We start from the raw sequence: 16,033 nt of genomic DNA, 5'->3' as shown, positions 1-16,033 counted from the left end.
CTCTCACACGTATAATACTGCATGACATCTGTGAATCTATTACGTCTATCGTTATCTTTGTACAAGAGGAATGATGCCTGGGAACGCCTTTGTATAACCTTTGCACTTCATACTCTCATATATACGATGCTGATCGGGGGGATCTCTTCCGAGCAGGGACGGCACATGTTAGAGTAACCGTTGTATGGATGTACGCCTGTCTTGATCAGAGACTGTGTTCTCGAGTCCATCACGCCAATCTATAACCAGCAATCAATTAAGCTGAATGTACAAATCAAATTTTACTGCAGCCATTAAATGTTGCTGGTTGCACGCACGTGGCAGATGAGTTCTAACATGTCTGACCCATCGAGCAAGTCCAATAATAAAGTTGACAGACAATATAAAACTTTCGTCTTACAAGATAGTTATGGGCAGCTAATGTTGAGAGGAAGAACGTTGCAACGACCACTTGCGTTTCAGAATTCCAGTTGTTCTAGTGATAGGAAAGGTAATTCTTCAGTGCGTCTTTTCGAATACAGACGATAATTAGAGACTAGGAGACATTAGTAAAGCAACATGAAGCAATGGTTGAAAGAAAGATGACAGGCGAAATCAAAGTATCGCGAAAAACTTCTAGGTACAATCGCTTTGAATGCAACAAATGCAATAAGATCTGTCTGGAATAACGTTACGAGCAAAAACGATGTAATAATCACATTCTATCGGTGTTGCTATTGAAGTATTTCATAATCTTAATTATTATAATATTATGACATTGTACGAATTAGGCCTCCTTATACCCGTTCTCTTCTTGCTCTAAAAGGTGTGCCTGGTCTCCCAGTTTTGTCCTGGTTGGCCAATGTCCCTCTTTCCTACGAGTTGGTACTTCAGTGCCAATTTTTTATGTGATTTTGATTATTATATATGATGTGATATTTATTAGTCAAACAGCATCTATCATGTCATGGTGTACCTTCACATTCCTTCATTTAGGAAACACCATACTCATCATTACATTATTTGCCATCTCATTACTTTTTCTTATTTACTTATATCTCCTCTGTTCCTATTGTTAAAATCAGGATTCTTTTCTACTCAACAGATCAAACACTACTTTTGTTCTCAACTATCACCTCCGTTTACGTATTGAAACAAAACCACATTACATTAACTATATTGCCCTCGACTCTTTACTACGTTCACACTATTCCCCTTTATTATTTACTATATTAATGCTAATCCCCTTTGCTCTTTATTGCCTATATTAATACCATTCCCCTTTAGGCCTACTGTTTACTATATTACCCTATTTCCCTTTACTTTTTACTATTATAACACTATTTCCATTTACTAGGTTTCAAAACATTCATCTTATTCTCTATGCCCTCACACCCATCACTTACTAGTATACCCATTTTTTTCCCTAATTTCATCCCTTAACACTTTCCATGTCTGTGGATCAAGTTTTTCAGCACTGTTCTTATGTGATTTTAATCCATTCTTTCTAGGTGTCCTAGGCATTTTCGTTACTGAAATTTTACATTTTCTATAATGCTATTCACCACGTTTTTTCTCGAACGTCTGAATTTCATTGATAAGCCATCATAGTAATTTCCAGGAACATAGTCATTCCTTAAAGCGATCTAAAAATTTTAACCTATACAGTTTCTAGTTTTGGTATATTTTTTCAGCAACTGAATTACTCCCATAAAAAAGTCATTATTTTTATTTTACTGACACTTTAAATTTGGAACTAGCTGACAGGTTGTAATGTTCGAGAAAAATACATAGTTCCACGGTGCATTTCCTTTGAAGCTCATCTAGACATTTATCTTAACACCTAGGAAAAAAAGTGCAACTGAGAAGAAATCTAAGATGCTAATAAAAGAGTTTACTTACTGAAAAGCGACCATTTCTGTTAAGCTCTCACAGAATTCAACGTCGTTGAGTAGTTCGTTCTCGTTACTTCTGAAATCAGATCTCATAACCCTTGAGAGAGACCCTAGCAAGGTCAAAGGGTCGTGATTCACGTGGAGCAGGGTAGCCAATTTTTTTAATGAATTAATGAATGGGAAAAAGGGAAGAGAAACATTTAAAATGTACGCGAAAACTCATCCTTGAAAGGGAAATTGGTGTTAAGACAAAGTGTCTATGTAAGCTCCAAGCCTGGTGACCACTTGTCTCGGTTCGATTTTCGCCGTTAGAGAATTTTGAAAGGAGAAGCCGAAAATGGACGTAACCTAATAGCTACCTACTATAAATGATGAGCCATTTCTTGATGTAAGACTATCCTTTATAGAGTTCCTTACTCGATATCTTAAAGAATAAATCCTGTTAAAGGTATGAGCTCTAAATTAAGATTTCTTACCAGTGAATCTTCCTCGGTAGGTCGTTGCCTACTGAGCTTTCGAATGGATCCAAGATTTTTAGGCTCAAATCCGGACGAGGACAATAATTATTAATACTTGAAGATAATAAAAATTCTTAGGAGTAAATTTTCGTCACACAAAAGAATCCTGCCTACGAATGAAGGAACCAAAACAAAATTTACTTGTCACCATCATGTCAATAATTACCCTATTTGGAGGTGGCACCAAAATAGAAGTTACTTGCTTCAAAAATGTATTTTCTGTGACGATCTTGAAGTATCCATACGGTACAGAATCCGAAACGAGATAAGGGACGAAATTAATGTTTCCCAAAAGAAGACATTGATACCATCGATATTTGCAGATGATGGAAGGAACTCTACTTCCGAAGAAGTTCTACAATTTGATATCATTTGGCAAGAGATGAGGGGGTAAACAGAAGAAAGCTGAAGTGTAGCCTACATATTAACGAAACTAAGGCGATCAGAGGACTACTCGATGGAAGATGGAGTGGAAACAGTTGTGCTTGACAACCATTATAGAATCGACGTTAGCTACATACTATACATACCGATAAATCTATATGAGTGGTCAAATATGTGTGGTTTTGTCCATCAGTACCTGTAATTCATATTGAATTATAGCCTACTCATACGAGTGAGGATCCATCTTGAAAAGTCGTATAATAAATATTTGGTATTTAGGCCTAAAGGAAATATTACATAAAAATAAGACAAAAAGAGAGTTTAAATTCTACGTCACATTACATGTAGTCTAGCACATTGGAACACACGTGTATGGTGCCACTGTGTTTCTGCGTTTCTTCACTTCTCATTCATTAAGTCTGTAAATCAAAATGAGCTTTATAAAATGATCGTACTTCCTGACAAGTATTCAAACAATGATGCAGTACACTCAGTTCTCGTAGCTAAATTTTAGCCTTCAAATTATACTTGTCTGCTTCTACTGTGATATGAGGTGACGCATCTGGCATATCTTCGCTAGCAAGAAATACTAATAGAACGGTGAGAATTCTATGCTGCACTTTTCGTCTCTTTAAGTTACTGCTTGTACTGACGTTTAATTTTTTGTAGGTCACTTGTTTTTGTCAGTATTTAACAGCATATAGATTGTTGAAGCTAATGTGGTATGTTTATATCATGGCCTCGATGGTATCAATAATGTCATTCCTTTGGGACCATTTCATCTCTAAACTCGTTTCGGATTCTGTCTTCTCTGGATACATCAAGTTCGTCGCAGGAGATTCATTTTTAAGGCTAGTAATTTCTATTTTGGTCCCACCTCCAAATAGGGTGTACTCTTGTGATCCGATCCGTTTTCACTCGTGTGAGCATTATGCTCCAACACTAAACACTCACAAATAATTAGACTTCTTAATTTTGTGCTGATAAAGGTCCCAGGCTAGAGTTTTAAGTAACTACAGGACAAGAATACTTATAAAATTATGGACACAAGTCACTTTTGAAAGCGATGTCTCCTAATCTGCCGAAAATCGAACCTGAGTCACTGGATTTTTAGCTAGAAACACTATCGATTGAACCACAGTATAATTTTCATTAAATTACGAAATCTAAAATTTTTATCGAAATTCCACTCAGTGGCTTCCTTACGGACGACTAGATTGACAGAGACAGTGATGACATAAGAAGATAAACCGAGGCCTTCTATATGACTAGACAAATAATCTCACTATCGCAGGCCAGGTCTGTTCTAAATGATGAACTGTCCGACGATCTCGCTGAGTTTTCTTGTCGTTCGATGAAGCCAGTCCGTTCCTGTGGATTCAAACAACTGAAGAGACAAATGACAGACAAGAAACGAGGCGTCGCCGTCATTCTTCGGCACTACGGTACAAGAAAGACGATAGGGAAACTCGTCTCCATTTTTTGTGACATGGGAACTGGGACCGACTGATGTTATCAAGTTATCGCGTGATAAATTTCCAAATAATTTGTTTTTATTAGTCTTATTTACTAACCACATTGTGGTCTCCCTCAATAGTTCTTACTGCATTATTATTACTACTATATTATATAGATTCATACAGTTTGTTCTTCATTACTAAGGTTAGGGATCCTACATATATACATACATAAATGTGTTGTCGGCCTGGGTAGCATAGTTGGTATAGCGCTGGCCTTCTGTGATCGAAGTTGCGGGTTCGATCCCGGCCTACGTTGATGTCATTTAAGTGTGCTTAAATGCGACAGGCTCATGTCAATAGATTTACTGGCATGTAAAAGAACTCCTGTGGGACAAAATTCCGGCAAACTGACGACGTTAAATAAACCATAATATAATAATAATAATAATAATAATAATAATAATAATAATAATATGGCGGCCGGGTAGCTCAATTGGTAGAGCAGCTGGTTACGGACTGGAAGGTCCGGGGTTCGATCCCAGGTTGTGACAGGATTTTTCTAGTTGCCAAACTTTCAGAACGGCCCCGAGGTTCACTCAGCCTCCTATAAAATTGAGTACCGGGTCTTTCCCGGGGGTAAAAGGCGGTCAGAGCGTGGTGCCGACCACACCACCTCATTCTAGTACCGAGGTCATGGAAAGCATGGGGCTCTACCTCCATGCCCCCCCAAGTGCCTTCATGGCATGTGACGGGGATACCTTTACCTTTAACTTTTAATAATAATAATAATAATAACAATAATAATAATAATAATAATAATACATAAGTGTTCTGCCCATGGGCAGGTCTTTCATTGCAAACCCAGCATTCTCCAATCTTTCCTATTTTCTGCCTTCCTCTTAGTCTCAGCATATGATTCACATATCTTAATGTCGTCTATCATGTTCTTCCCCGAACTCTTTTCCCGTTCATTATTACTTCCAGATGCCCCAAAAGGCGAAAGCGTTTTATACAAATATTTTATTTTTTATATATTTATCACGTAATCAATGTACTAATAAGTTAATGAATATTAAAACTAGATAAGTCATATGATTGAAAAACTAGATTATTTTATAAATTTATTATAGCCTGATTCACGATCTTGATAATTTTTATTTCATTAGTATCGTTTGGTTTAAGACCGTGTGATGAACATCTCGATTCGTTGTATTTAATTAGCTTCTTATGGTTCACAATGGTATGGTAAATATTTCTACCTGTCGAGTTTTATTAATAATGGTTTGGTTTAAGATTAATGGATTTGGTCGGCCTCGGTAGCGCAGTTGGTATAGCGCTGGCCTTCTGTGCTCTAGGATGCGGGTTCGATCCTGGCCCAGGTCGATGGCATTTAAGTGTGCTTAAATGCGACAGGCCCATGTCAGTAGATTTACTGGCATGTAAAAGAACTCCTGCGGGACAAAACTCCGGCACACCGGCGACGCTGATATAACCTCTGCAGTTGCGAGCGTCGTTAAATAAACCATAGGCCTTAATGGATTTGTTTCCAACAAGTGCAATATGTTAGTTATCTTACGACGCTTTATCAACATCTATGGTTATTTAGCGCCTGAATGTGATGAAGGTGATAATGCCGGTGAAATGAGTCCGGGGTCCAACACCGAAAGTTATCCAGCATTTGCTCATATTGGGTTGAGGGAAAACTCCGGAAAAAACTTCAATCAGGTAATTTTCCCCGACCGGGAATCGAACCCGGGCCACTTGGTTTCGCGGCCAGACGCGCTGACAGTTACTCCACAGGTGTGGACAGTGCAATAGGTTTAGAGTCCTATTGTTTTTTATAAATTCACCTCCCTCTGATATACGTTGTTGTTGTGCAGCAACGTAAACGAATACAGTATACGTTGTATTAAAAGTGTCAGATTTATTCTAGATTATCGAATAAACTTTCATTTTAATATTGATAGGTCCTACCTACACAGAATAAACGAGTAATAACAGACTGTAAATTTTACATGAATGTAATTCCATACAGCATTCAATATGGGAAATTCTGTCACTTCTTGGATGTCAAGAAAAAAAAAAAAGGCCACCGAAGTGTTTTGTGACAGGTGTTTCACAGCAAACATAGACCTACTTATCACAGAAGTGTTTACCCTCCTGAAGCGAAGAAAACAGCAGTGAACACGGAGCTGAGAGATATCTGTTGGTCTAGGGAACTACCCTTCAACTGGAGAAGACTAATGAAAGACGAAACTCGAAAATATTGCAAGAGATTCATACGGTGCGAAAATAAAAAAATATATTAAATCTTTAATCCCACGAACATTTGTTATTGCTATCACAGAATTAGTTTGCATGGCAAACTTTATCACATTTTGCGAATCTTTACTGTCTTACATTCTTAGTGTTCACAGCAGAAACAAAACACAAAACATTTCTTGCACATAACTTATTATCATGAACTGGACCAGAGTCTACTATAATTCCTATAACTTTCCCTGTATCTTTGACACCTTATATTAATTTTTCTGTCTGGCACATAATTGCTTTTAACATTTGATGTTCTTTAGCTTTAGATAATTTTAACAGTAAAAAGTATAAAAATACACCAGTACTCAGGTAATGACATAACAAAAAATAAACCTATTGGAGTGGAAGAACTACATAAAATAAACTTATTTAAAAACTCAAAACTTCAAGTGTGTTAAAATTATTGAAATATAAAGGTAATATACCTCATGAGTAACATCAAAAACAAATGAACTACATAAATTATATGGTGCGAACGTTACTAAAGTAATAACCAGTCTGACCGAATAATGAATCGTAAATTGTAGGCTGCTTGTATACGTGCTTATCAGGCAGAGAATAATACCGATAAGTCTTTATTAAACAGAGTGTGTACAACTTTGGCTGGCTCTGAGTCTCGCGGAGTGAGGGTGATTCTGGAGTTTTGGTGGAATGATGATAATGGCGAGAAGAAACGGGAAAACCCTGAGGAAAACCGTTCACATCCGCTTTGTCCACTACAGATTCTTTCATGACCCAGAGGGAGATCAAAGTTGGGTAGAGAATATAAAACGAGTCTTTTAACACATCTGCATGCATAAAATATTTATAAGTTGAGCGGATTTTCGGTCTTGAAACTGAACGTCAGTTGTAGAGGTGTTCATTAAACTCATTGCTGCGCTCCCTCTCTACGCCGAGGGACATGTGTTATCGTTGTGTAGGCCTACGGACCGAAAATCCTTTGTCTGTTTATAAGTTGGGCTATTCGTTGATAAAATTGTATTAATAAAATAATTGTATAATTTATCTACACTAATCTCATTAGAGGTTTTGATTTAGCTAGAGAAAATCAAAACTCGAATGGGATTTAAGTGACTTACACGATTAGAAGAAGGTATAGGCCTACTGTATATAAAGATTAGAAAAAAATAAAATACTCTAATACAATGAAATATTTATTGACTTACTAAAATACTAAACTATCTTAAAATGTATTATTATACCATCTATCATTACAAATATTCCGCTATATGGCAGTAGAGTGTTATGAGCTGTTCTCTTGCTATCAGTTGTGCCAACTATACAATCTTCATTGAACTCTGTGGACGATTGCTAGTCAAGAAGACTTTGTTGATTCAGTTCCATTTTAATTATTTATTTATTTATCTAATGACTGATAAATTGATTATAGAATCATCAATCTTCAAAGAATACAAGTGAACAAACATTAAGAAACAATTTTATAGAAAAAAATCTCCTTTCTGGCTTCCCAATAGCGTTTCACTTCTGTGAGTGACTGTAGGCCAGGACATATTGAAAGGTGATGTCGGTCCATCTCGTTTAATTAAAATAAAATACTCTAATACAAGAAAATAATTAAAACAGTTGCATTCCACTTCAATTATCAGTATATAATAAACAATCTCTGGTACGTGACTATCCACAATCTCATAGAGCAGAAGCTATAACATAAATAATATAAACAAGATAGCTGCTAGAAAAGTTTTAATTAAGGTTGATAAAATAAACTTGAATCATTTTGAAAGGAACGATTATTGAAAGTACAATGTTGGCAAACAAAGAAACAAATGCTAGAGAGGTGATAAAAACAAACAAATGTTAGGGAGGTGATAAAAACAAACAAATGCTAGGGAGGTGATGAAAATTGTAAGATAAGTAGCCGTGACTAGTTAGAACACGTCATTCTGTACTGTTTTAGTAGTATGACGTAGTAAAAGTGCAATAGTCTGTACAACCATATGCAATATTATTCTAGAAATAATGTACAAAAAGACACGGGTTATAGAATTTAATTCTCAGCAACAATAATATCAAATTCTGTACCGCTCTTACTTTTTTTAAATTTTATTTATTGGGTTATTTTACAACGCTGTATCAACATCTCAGGTTATTTAGCGTCTGAATGAAATGAAGGTGATAATGCCGGTGAAATGAGTCCGGGGTCCAGCACCGAAAGTACCCAGCATTTGCGTGTATTGGGAGAGGGAAACCCCCAGATAAAAACCTCAACCAGGTAACTTGCCCCGACCGGGATTCAAACCCGGGCCACCTGCCGCGCTTGGTATGAGGATATTACTCATGATACGATAAAAGAACAGAGCAAAAGTCTAAATATTCCTCTGGTTGCGAAAGGAGACAAATATAAAAAATGACGCTAGGCAGCACCAAGGAAATAATAATTCGGAAAACATTGGGAATATATTCGCATAAGATTGTGCACATTCCAATATTGAACCGAAAGCAACAGGTGGCTATTATCCCAACTATATGGGTTACAATAAGAAAATAAAGCACAGTGGCATAACAAGAAGTGAAGCTGTGAGACGGCTTCTTCTGCCCTTCTATTACACATGCAACGGGTAAATTACTTCATAAATTATTATTTTCGCATTCCAATAGCAATTATAAAGAGAGCAGGTCGTAATAGAAGCTTGTTTTTCTGCTCAGTTAATTTCTTCAACATGGAGAACATTATAACCTTTTCTTGTGCTGCGAGTAAGATGTCTTGTTTTATAGCAATATCCGACGCAATTTTCCCTCTGAGCATAGTCGTCAGCTGTGAGGTGGTCTCGGAACATTTTTTTTCTTCCTCCATTGCATTTCTATCAAGTACGCAGCCATAAAGTCTTCAAGTATTTGTAGTGTCATTACTGCCTTCCATTATCATAAAGACAGACCTATACGTTTACTGACAGTCGAATAGTGGTCATTATACTACCAACTTTGCCGAAATATACGTTACAACTGTTATTATCCAATTATTATAATGTACAAAACATTCACTGTTGGAAACAGAACGTTGTTAAATATTAGAAAAAAACTGTTACAATTATGTTTACCGCATTTAGAAACGTCGTACGGAATGCAAGGAAAAGAATTCTCTGGCCGTAAGCCATTGATTTATTTTTTCAACTTGATTTATTCGACAGATAATTGTTTAAAAATTTGCGTTGCTCACAGGAAAAACTGTAAATTTCTTTTCAGTTTCCGTCTGTTTTTGCAAAACATTCTGTGCCTTCAATGTCTGCTGGACAGAGCTGCGAGTTATGGCAACTTAAAACCTGAGTGAATGACACGAGCTAACAGTGTCCACCAAGTCTTTCTTCATTCGCATTCCACAACGAGACTGACTGTTTAAAAATTTAGATCCGTCCAATTACAGATATCGTTTATTTTCAATAAAACCAGTTATAAGACTTATAACATACGAAAGTAAAAATGTCTCATTGTTTCTATATTGTGGTTGTTTATATAATGGAGTTACGTCCTGTTTTTCGCCTCTATTCTATTTCTCATCTTCCTCATATTCTTCTCAATTTTCTTTTATTTTCCTACAATTTCTTTTCTCCTACTTCTTCACTTTATTCTCCTTTTTCAATCATTGCCCTACTCCTCCATTTATCCCTCATTCTTTCTCTGCGCCCTTATTCAATATTCTCACTCTCCACTTCATCCCCCTTAACTTATATTCCTATTCTCCTACACCTCTTACTCTTCTCTTTCCGCTTATCTGCACTCTTCTGCACTTCTTCTTTCTATTTCTATTCTCATACTCCTGTACTTAATCTTCTTTCTTTTCTTCTATCTTCTCCATTATTCATGTTCTTAACCTCCACTTCATTCTCTTCTATCTACTTACATTCTCCCACTCTTCCTCTTCTCCCTTCTTCCTTATTCATGTTCTTATCCCCCACTTCCTCTTATCTACACCTATCCTCATACTCTTCTTCTCCCTTCATGTTATCCTTTTTCTTTCATACTCCTACTTCTCCACTCAACTATTTCTTCTTTCTTATTCAAGTTTTTAACATCCATTTCGTCCTCCTTTCCTTATTCTGTCCTATTTTTCTGTTACTCCAACATTTCTCTCCCTTATTCTATCTCCACTTCATCCTTTTCCTAATTCTTTTCTCCTACTCTTATTCTTACCTCTTTTTTCGATCCTTAAACCCGCATTCATATTCTTAATCTGCACTTCATCCTCATTTTCCTAATTCTATTCTCCTACTTCACTTAATACTTCTTCTCTCTTATTCATATTCTTAACCTTGCAGTTCATACTCCATTCTCTTTCATTCTCCTATTCCTTCACTTATTCCTCTTTCCATTCTCCTCACTATTATAATTTCTCTACTTCATACCGTTTCTACTTTTATTCTCATACTTCCTTACTTAACCCTCTATCTTTCGCCTTCTTAACCTCCATTTCACCATTCATTCTCTTACTCCTCCACTTACCCCATTCTCTCTTCTTTAATATTCTCATCTCTACCTTACCCTCTTTCTGCTTTTGTTCTCCCACTCCTCCACTTAACCGTAATTCTTCCGCTTCTTGCATGTTCTTAACTTTCACTTCATTATCCTCTACCTCAGCGTTGTCAGACAGAGACTAAACGGAGCGGAACGCTCCACTAGACTCGTTGCGTGTTCCGGTGTTTCCACAGACATAAGCAAGTTCACGCTCCGACTCTAGCTCCACAACCGGTTTTGGAGCTTACAACTCTGACATTACTGCTCTACCTACTTCTAGTCTCCCACTTGAGTTAATCCTCTTTCTTCCCATTTATTCGTGTTCTTAACTTCCACTTCATCCTCCTGCCTACTTCTATTCTCCCACTCCACTTAATCCTCATTCTTCCCTTATATTCATGTTTAACTTCCACTTCATCCGCCTCTACCTACTTCTATTCTCCCACTCCCTTTCTTCTCCTATATTCATGTTTTTAACTTCCACTTCATCCATTACTACCTACTTCTATTCTCCCACTTCATTTAATTATCTTTCTTTCCATTTATTCATGTTCTTAACTTCCACTTCATCCTCCTCTACCTACTTATATTCTCCCACTCCATTTGATCCTCTTTCTTCTCCTTTATTCATCTTCTTAACTTCCACATCATCCTCATACCTACGTCTATTCTCCCACTCCACTTAATCCTCTTTCTTCCCCTATATTCATGTTCGTAACTTCCACTTCATCCCCCTCTACCTACTTCTATTCTCCCTCTGCACTTAATCCTCTTTCTTCTCCCTTATTCATATTAATCTCCATTCCATCCTCCTTTAACTCCTTCTATTCTCCTACGCCTTCACTTTTCCTCATCTTCTCTTTCTGCTTATCTGTACTCTTCTAAACGTTATCCTTTTTCTTACTTTTTCCTACTCTTCTATTCTTCTTTCTTCAGCATGTTCTGACCATCCATACCGTCTTTCTTTATTTCTTGTGTTCGTCTATTCTTAAGTTATTCGTATTTTTATCTTATTTGTTATTTTTCTGTTCTTGGTAATCAGAAAGGAATTTCCACATCACAAATAAAATCATCTAGCCTAACGTATTTGCAAATACTTTCCCACTAAGACATTAGTTTTCTGTGAATTCCTAGACGACTTAAATTCTTTCCTTCATGTAAAATAGCGTACTACGGACTTGGAAGAACATTATTGAGAAAAGTTATTCTTGCATTTTGTATTTTCAGTAGTCAGTGAGCTAGAGAAATAGGCTAGCTGTCGAGAAGAATTATAAAAATCCCATAAGCTGTAAGAATTCGAGAATATAGGTTACAACACAACTTCATTTCCAATACCCGTTATTTTATTACGCAAGCTGTTGATGCGCAGAATATAAGTAAGAATGAGAATATCTTCATATTGTTAATTCGCTGAAAAGTTCTTTGACATACTAAATAATTCATTACCATTATGTAATAAATGTCGAAAGAATTAACCTATATGGATTACTATTTAGACAGTTCTTACACCCTCTGGAAGGCCATTGAAATTGTTTAGAAAATGTAATGTTAGAATGTCTGTGACTAACATACTTCAATATTTTTCCATGTGAGTGATTGTTTAAAGTAGATTTTTATGTACAATTAACTACATTACGTTGGGTGATATTTACTTTACCGTATAATTTATGTTGAAGTGAATTTGTACAAAAATGGAAACAAATGTAACGTACAATTTATAAGTGATAAAAATATAACCAATAAAACAAAACGACTTAGGGGAAAATATTGTATTGGAATCAAGCTAAAGAGAAAATAAAATATTTTTGGTCAGCGATAGCTACAGAATGTGAAATAATACAATATAAAAGTCAGAAATTTCGACGCATCAAAAAGAAGACATCGATATACAAGAAATCTAACAAGAAGAGAATCAAGGGCAATTAAATGAGAGAACAAATTTGTTGACTAGAATAACAAACAATAGGCCTATAAAATGTGAAGATGATTACAGGAAATGTGAAAAGATTTAAGAAAAATTGTTCTAAAAATACAAGATGTAAGTTCTTATCACTTACGAATAAAAATAGAAATTAAAACAGACATCGATGTATGTCACAGCGACATCGAATATTCGAGGGAAGACTTCAGAATTCTCGTTGTATAATACTATCCGAAGATAGCTGAGGATTGGCACAAAAGTAGACATTACGGTACAAAACTAAATGCAAGATATTGTGCGCTCAGGAATACCTGTGTGTTTGTTTCAGGGGGATTGCGAAAGCCGGCGAGCCCAACAACTTGCTTCCGCAGACGCCGGGCGCTCTCTACATGGACCCGGCCGTGCACGCCATTCTGCGGCGGAAGCAGAGACGTCTAGTTCGGGAGAACCCGGGAGTTCTTGTGGCGGTAGCCAAAGGTGCTAACCAGGCCATCGTAGAATGCCAGTTCCAGTTTCGAAACAGAAGGTGGAACTGCTCGACAAGAAATTTTCTACGAGGCAAAAATCTCTTCGGAAAAATTGTTGACAGAGGTGAGTTCATATTATTTTTATATGGTAGCGTTTCAATTGTTTTCAATACAATTTTTGTATTTTCAACTTTTCTCTGGAGTCTTATTAAGGGCATAAGGAAAGCACAATGCGTCGGAAGGGAATTTTTTTACGTGTAACGTCATTATTCGACCTACATTACTAGAAAAGATGAAAGGATTTGGTGGAACGGAAATTACACCGACGTCATTCGACTTTGGCATATACAAGCACAACAATGTGAAGGAGTCCAATCCTACAGACAAGGAGAATTCGCATATATACGCAACCTACTTAGGAGAGTTTATTATAGCCTACATTTAAGGGTTGCAATGTATTTTAAAAAGTAAGGATATTCAGTTGTGCTTTGACATGGACGAGAAATAGACGCATCAATAATACATACGTAATTATAGGAAGTTAATATAAGGTTGGCATTACTCACATGAAGATAGACAAATAATAACAATAATAACAGGATATTCCCATGTAAGGCCTGCAACGTAGCAGTTATTGCTCTCTGTGGCTCAAAAATAGTTCTTTACTTGTGCTCTTAATAGTACATTACGTTTTGCTTAAATGCATAATCGTTATTGAAGAAATGAGTGTTGTTCATAGCTTATTTTGGTCCGTTCATTAGCGCACTTAAGTCATACAGCAAATTGTATTTATTTATCCTAATTTCATTACTGTAATTCCTGTATATACGTTACACGCAATCATAGAGGTTTTCTCAAATCATTTGTCAACTTTTTTTGTCAGCAGTTAAGTTCAGAATTTAGAATCCAACCTATTTCGAAATGGATATATGAAACCGACTTTAAGTTATTAATTTATATTGTTGATAGATTATTCTTGGGTTTTTGTACCGTGTCACAGTCATAAGCACAGTTTTCTATGAATGCTATTGAAATGGTGACAATGAATACTGACATGGAAAGTGACGGAAATTCTTGGAAAGAAGCATAAATCTGCTTAATATTTAAGAAAGGAGATAAAAATAATTACAATAATTATCGGGACACAAGTCTGTTTAACACTTCATATAAAATTTACGCAAAAATGGTTTAAATCTGAAGCATTATTGAATCAGGAACAGCATGGTTTCAGAAAGGAAAGGTCTTGCTGAGACTGCGTGTTTATTTTAGAACAAGTGATACAGAAACGCAGAGAATTTAACCTCCCAGCCTATATTCTATTTGTTGATTACATCAAAGCTTTCGACAGAGTCCTTAGAGAAAAATTATGGGAAATAATGAAAGTGAAACGTTAACCTTCTCATTTAATAACTGTAATAAAAGGAATATATGACAATACAACAAGTATAGGGTATGTACTAAATATCCCAATGGGAGAAAGGAAGTTATGATAAATCCAGGAGTTCACTAGGGTTGCCTACTATCTCCGGCCTTTTGAATATTTATATTGATGTAGCTATAAGCCTGTGCCAAAGGCAGCTAAGCAGAAATTTTGACAAATTATTTTAAACACAGTTCTATTTGCTGACCGTCAGATCATCCTCTCGGATTCGGAACATGAGCTTTAAAAAGCAGCATGTCAGTTACAAGAAATAACAGGTAAATATAACTTAGAAATTTCTTCTCAAAAATCAAAAGCTATGGCTTTGAAGAAAAATATCCTGTTATATCCAAAAATAGTTCTGAACGATAAAATAATAGAACAGGTTAGCTACTTCATTATTTGGGCTGTATGATTTCCTTTGAACAAGAAGAGATATGGTGAATAAATTATTCAAATTCCAGCGTATGTGTGGAACCATCCAAAGAACACTGAAAAATAAAACCACGAAGTAAACCAAAGTTAGATTTGACTAAGTGCTGACAGTTCCACTCTTAATATATAACTTAGAAGTGAAAACTGGATCCTGGAAGTGTGATAGAAAACGATCTTCCACAAATAAAGGATTGCTGAAGATTATGTGTAGGATGAATCAGACGTGGAAGATGATCCAGACGTAGGGGAGCTGGCAGAAAATATTGGTAATTCCTTAGATAAAAATTATCACGCTACAAATGATTCAGAGGGTAACAATTCGGACAACGAAGGTAACAGGGTCGTTGAACCCGATCCTGGATCCAGTTGTAATCCCACCCTTGCCACGTCTCTGGTTCAAATGCTAGAGCATTGAGTTTCCGTCCAGGTTTCGATACTTGTCCAGTTTGTGATGAATTTGTTTTGACAAAGAAGACTTTCCGGAGTATTTTTATTGGAGTACTCCCGTTTCCCTTTAACATTCCACCAACACTCCATCTCCCCCTTATTTCACCTATCATCTCCAATAATAAAAATAGGTCGGAGTAATGTCTTGGGGTTATTAGGCTACTCGTCAGAGAAACGGAACCTGACTCTCTTATGGACTGAGACAGGATGGCCCACCTGTCAACGTTGGATTCACTCAGGCCACCAGTCCGTCCCTTATTCTTCAGTGACATTATGGTTAGGAATAGAACGGGAGATTATTCGATTTCTGCGTTTTGATCTAAC

General features: G+C 36.4%; 1 protein-coding gene across 1 annotated transcript in view; it reads left to right on the top strand.

Annotated features, from left to right (window-relative positions):
• wg (wingless) overlaps window positions 1–16,033 on the top strand; it is a 167,688-nt gene that overhangs the window by 40,838 nt on the left and 110,817 nt on the right. The window contains exon 2 of the mRNA XM_069841941.1: window positions 13,269–13,531. Coding sequence (XP_069698042.1) covers window positions 13,269–13,531 — 263 coding nt within the window. The remainder of the gene's footprint in view (window positions 1–13,268; window positions 13,532–16,033) is intronic.

The sequence above is a fragment of the Periplaneta americana genome, chromosome 12 (assembly GCF_040183065.1).
Source record: "Periplaneta americana isolate PAMFEO1 chromosome 12, P.americana_PAMFEO1_priV1, whole genome shotgun sequence".
NCBI classification, from domain to species: Eukaryota; Metazoa; Arthropoda; class Insecta; order Blattodea; family Blattidae; genus Periplaneta; species Periplaneta americana.
Note: the sequence above shows the minus strand (reverse complement) of the source record. Positions and strands in the feature narration are given on the sequence as shown.